The 5,194-nt window shown below is 44.7% G+C and overlaps 1 protein-coding gene across 1 annotated transcript in view; it reads right to left on the reverse strand.

Moving 5' to 3' along the window:
* Window positions 1–1,256: 1,256 nt before the first annotated feature.
* The window catches only part of NLRP9 (NLR family pyrin domain containing 9), a 23,455-nt gene continuing 19,517 nt past the window's right edge, over window positions 1,257–5,194 (reverse strand). The window contains exon 9 of the mRNA XM_032263305.1: window positions 1,257–1,865. Coding sequence (XP_032119196.1) covers window positions 1,733–1,865 — 133 coding nt within the window. The 3' untranslated portion in view covers window positions 1,257–1,732. The remainder of the gene's footprint in view (window positions 1,866–5,194) is intronic.

A 5,194-nucleotide genomic window follows, 5' to 3' on the forward strand; every position in this document is an offset into this window, starting at 1 on the left:
ATTTTTGTATTTTTAGCAGAGACAGGGTTTCACCATGTTGGCCAGGCTGGTCTCCAACTCCTGACCGGTGATCCACCCACCTCAGCCTCTCAAAGTGTTGGGATTACAGGCATGAGCCACCGTGCGCAGCCCTTTCACTTTTCTAAAATCACGCTGGCACTCGAAGCCTGCTGATACAGAGCATCTGTGTAGGATCCAGAGTCTGGTCTTCCCCATGACTTTAAGTCCCACAGCTCTGGTTGTTTATTGCCGCAGGTCTGAGTAGTCTGGAAGACATCCCATTTGAAGCTTTTCTGTGTCATCTCAGACCTCATGTTTCCCTAATATCTACAGGACTCTGCTGGAGACTAATTTTTTTCCGTGTTTCCATACAGCCCTGCTTCCTTGTCTGTCTTTGGCCTACCAGGCTCTCCCCCTTTATTCCTGAATGCAAACAGCATTCCTGGTCACATGGGCTGGTATTAGGTGAAGGAAACATAGGAGGAAGATTATGCCAGCATTCTTTAACATTGTGGGAAAAAGCCAAAAGCAAATAGAAAATTTGACAAAAACGTTGATAATTACTTAAACATATGGAAGTAAAAGTAAAGCAAAATGCGAACGCTCTCCACTGAAGACTAGAAAATTCAGCCTCCCAAGTATCCAAAGAATCTGTGTGCCATGGGAGCCAAGAGTAGGTCCACAACAATTTCTCATTCTCAGGAGAATCTGAGATTATATTTTAATCTAATGAAAACTGATACATAATCCACCTTATCACCTTTTACACTCTAATAAAAATTTTAGGCTGGGCGCTGTGGCTCACACCTGTAATCCCAGCACTTTGGGAGGCCGAGGCTGGTGGATTACCTGAGGTCGGGAGTTTGAGACCAGCCTGACCAACATAGTGAAACCCCATTTCTACTAAAAATATAAAAAAATTAACTGGGTATAGTGGTGGGTGCCTGTAATCCCAGCTACTTAGGAGGCCAAGGCAGAGGTTGCAGTGAGCTGAGATCGTGCCATTGCACTCCAGCCTAGGGAACAGAGTGAGACTTCGTCTCAAAATAAATACATATATTTATGTTAGACCAAGCCAATAAGGCATGAGCAATTTACCGTGGAGAACTAGGGAATGTTTACTCATGTCAGTCAGTGAGGTGTTTAATATTGTCTTTTAAAATATATATAAACAGTGTAGATAGATTTGAATAACATTGAATTTTTAGAAAAAATCTGTTGGAGTGTCATATACGAAAGGATAAGGCAAGATTTGAAAATGCTTTTTAATTGGACAAGAAAACTGATCAAATCTAAATGTGGACAAACTAGAAAATTTGGGTGCTTGCAATACAATCTATAGACACATTCTAGCATCACTTCTACGTCAGAAGTATCAGGATTGTGGTGCCTGCAAATCCATGGTCCTACACACCAGGACATCCTCTAAGAAATTAAAGCCATGCTTTCAAGAGCATTTAGCACTAGTTTAACATACTTGTTTTTCTAAGTGTCACAAAGTAGGATGGGATTTCTAAAGATAAGGGAATATAGGACCTAGGCCAAGACAATCAACACATACCTATTGAATCACACTCCATAATCATATTGCTAGAACACTGTCAGGGAGTAGCCCTGACATCACAGCCCTGCTGCCGTGACATGCAGTTACAGGATAGAGGTGCCAGGAGGAGAAGTGCCCATTATGATCAAAGAAAGCCTTTGTGAGAAGACTACTTCAGGGCGTTCCCCATTAGGGGATCACACCCCTGATCCTGTATTCCTCCTCAATCCAAGGTTCATGTGAAATGCTCAGGTGGGGACATTTTTCTTCCAGAGCCATCAGCATCTTCTGAGATTCTTCATCAAAGGCAGATTTCTGTAGCCTGGGAAAATAGAAATAATTTTTTGTTTTTTCATTTTTACACAGTATTGCCTCTTTACATTCTGATGTCTACCTCTTCTCTCCTCTCTATTCTTTCCTAGAAATCACTGAGAGGATTGTAGTGAATTTGAAAAAACAAGCATGAATCTTTCCTATAGAATAGGAGGCCTCTGATTTATATTATAAACTGAAATTTCATATACAGCATGTATTGATTAAGATTTAATTCAAAAAAGATGAATTTAGGTTAAAAAAAGAACAACTTCATTTGATGTTCATATGACCCCGCCCATTTATTGCTTCTTAAAATGTGGCTTAAACATATTATAAGCTTTTCTCAGAGATACTAGTATAATGAATTCACGTACCCATCACCAGCTTCTACAATTATCAATATTCAGCCTCTTCCATTTACAACCCACCCATTTTTGAGACGTAATTAAAGCAAACGCTACACGTATAGAATATTTAAAATGTCCCTTTCTATTTTTGGTATTTTCAGTTTCTTTCATGTCATTGTCTCCTGAACCCACTTCAATAAAGCTGGTTTTTTTAGTCACTAATAACACCAATTTTTAAAATAAATTCTATCTCACTTAACCAGTTAGCATTGAAAACAATTAATGACACATCTATTTTTCCCCTTAGTTTACTGGACACTGCTTTCTCCTGGCTTCCCTCCTCCCCCACCAGCTATCCTTCTTGCCTTATACATTGAATCTTTATCTCCTTATGTCTTCTACATATTATCAGCATCAGGAAAATATAAAATACCAGTTCACAAATAACTGTCAAGATTGGAACACAGGCTTTTCTGAAAGAAAGAATATGACTAACATTTGCAATTTTCTTCTCCCCTCTCCCCATGTCCTTTCCTCCTGTCTGGTGTTCATAGTTATGTGCATTTTTATGTCCAGTTATAAAAAGTTGAGGAGGATTCGCAGGTCAGAAAAATTCATAGACGCTTAGACACAGGAGAAGGAGTTTATTACCTTAAATCTTCAGAAGTAGAGAAGATGGCTAAATTTCCTTTCAGTTACAGTGACACTGTGACAAAGTTATCCAGAACCAACTGCTCTGAATGTTTGCTACTGTGGAAATGGCGTGTTTTGGGTGCGGGGATGGTAGTTGAAGGCAAGCGAGACACGGTAACGGTTATTTTATAATGCAGGTCCTCAGTACCTGGCCTGTCCCTATGGGTACTGGGTCTCGGCCTCCTCGCTGAATTCCTCTCTCCCTCCCTCTGCTGTAGAGCTCCCGGGACTCCCTTCCAGCCCCATCCCAGGGCCTGTGCGTTTTGCTGTAAGCTCCTGGGGTCCTCCGTAAAAATTCTTGATACGGTTTGGATCCATGTCCCCCACAAATCTCCTATTCAATTATAATCCCCAGTGTTGGATGTGGGATATGGTGGGAGGTGACTGGATCATGGGGTGGAGCCTTCATGAATGTTTCACACCATCCCGTTGGTACTGTTCTCATGATCCAGCTCTCTTGAGATCCGGTTGTTTAGATGTGTGTGGCATCCTCCTGACTTTCCTCCTGCTCTAGCCACCGAAGATGTGTCTGTGTCTCCTTTGCTTTCCATCACAATTCAAAGTTTCCTGAGGCCACCTCAGAAGCAGAAGCCGCTGTGCTTCCTGTACAGCCTGCAGACCCGTGAGCCAATCAAACCTCTTTCCTGGCCGGGCACGGTGGTTCACACCCGTAATCCCAGCACATGGGGAGGCCGAGGCAGGCGGGTCATGAGGTCAGGAGTTCGAGACCAGGCTCACCAACATGGTGAAACCCCGTCTCCACTAAAAATACAAAGATTAGCTGGGTGTGGTGGCGCATACCTATAATCCCAGCTATTCATGAGGCTGGGGCAAAAGAATCGCTTGAACCCCAGAAGTGGAGGTTGCAGTGAGCCAAGATCGCGCCACTGCATTCCACCCTGGGCAACAGAGTGAGACTCTGTCTCCCAAAAAACAAACAAACAAACAAAAAACCTCTTTTAAGTTACCAGTCTCTGCCAGGTGTGGTGGCTCACGCATGTAATCTCAGCACTTTTGGAGGCCGAGGCAGGTGGATCACCCGAGGTCAGGAGTTTGAGATCAGCAGGGCCAACATGGTGAAACCCAGTCTCTACTAAAAATACAAAACTTAGCCGGGCATGGTGGGAAGCGCCTGTTATCCCAACTTCTCAGGATACTGAAGCACGAGAATTGCTTGAGGCTGGGAGACAGAGGTTGCAGTGAGTAGAGATTGCACCACTGCACTCCAGCCTGGGCAACAAAGCAAGACTCTCTCAAAAGAAAAAATTACCAGTCTCAGATATTCTTCATAGTAATTCAAGAACAGACAAATACAGTTCAGCTGACCTCTTTGAACTCTGCTGGGAACTTTCCTCAGAGCCCACCCTGGGAGTATTTCTGGTCAAGTACACTGTCAAGAGCTGTGTATCTGTAGCCTTCGTCGCTCCTTTCAAGGTCCATCTAAATAACCCCTCAAGCTGCAGAACTCCGCCCCTGAGCATCAGTGTCCTCACCCAAAAGGCAGCGTTAACATGAGTGCCCTCATAGACTACTGTGAGTTAATGTACTTAAGGAACTCAGAACTGTCCCTGGCCCTCTAGAATCTGTCCATCTGCCCTGCCAGCCACCCCAGGCCCCTTCTGCCTCTTCATCAGCCAGTACTGCCCTGGTCAGGTAGCCTGCCTCACACTGCTCAGTAACCCCCAACCCTAGCTTTTCTCAGCATCTCACTTATTACCTCTTACATACCAATCCTCCCACCCCCGCCTCAAGGGCACAAGGACAGAGATGTGAAGGGTTTTGTTCGTGACCGCGTCCCCAGCACATCATCCTAGCAAGCACTCAAATATGCATCCTACAGGCTGGGCTCCGTGGCTCACATCTGCAATCCCAGCACTTCAGGAGACCCAGGCGAGTGGATCGCTTGAGCACAGGGGTTCGAGACCAGCCTGGGCAATATGGTGAAACACCATCTCTACCAAAAATACAAAAATTAGCCAGCCTTATAACCCAGTCTCAAAATAAATAAATAGAGATTAAGATTTGCTTCCAGGCCGGGCGCGGTGGCTCAAGCCTGTAATCCCAGCACTTTGGGAGGCCGAGGCGGGTGGATCACAAGGTCAAGAGATCGAGACCATCCTGGTCAACATGGTGAAACCCCGTCTCTACTAAAAATACAAAAAATTAGCTGGGCATGGTGGTGCGTGCCTGTAATCCCAGCTACTCAGGAGGCTGAGGCAGGAGAATTGCCTGGACCCAGGAGGCGGAGGTTGTGGTGAGCCGAGATCGCGCCATTGCACTCCAGCCTGGGTAACAA

The sequence above is a fragment of the Sapajus apella genome, unplaced genomic scaffold (assembly GCF_009761245.1).
Source record: "Sapajus apella isolate SASKATOON/1434 unplaced genomic scaffold, GSC_monkey_1.0 scaffold135, whole genome shotgun sequence".
Classification (NCBI taxonomy): Eukaryota; Metazoa; Chordata; class Mammalia; order Primates; family Cebidae; genus Sapajus; species Sapajus apella.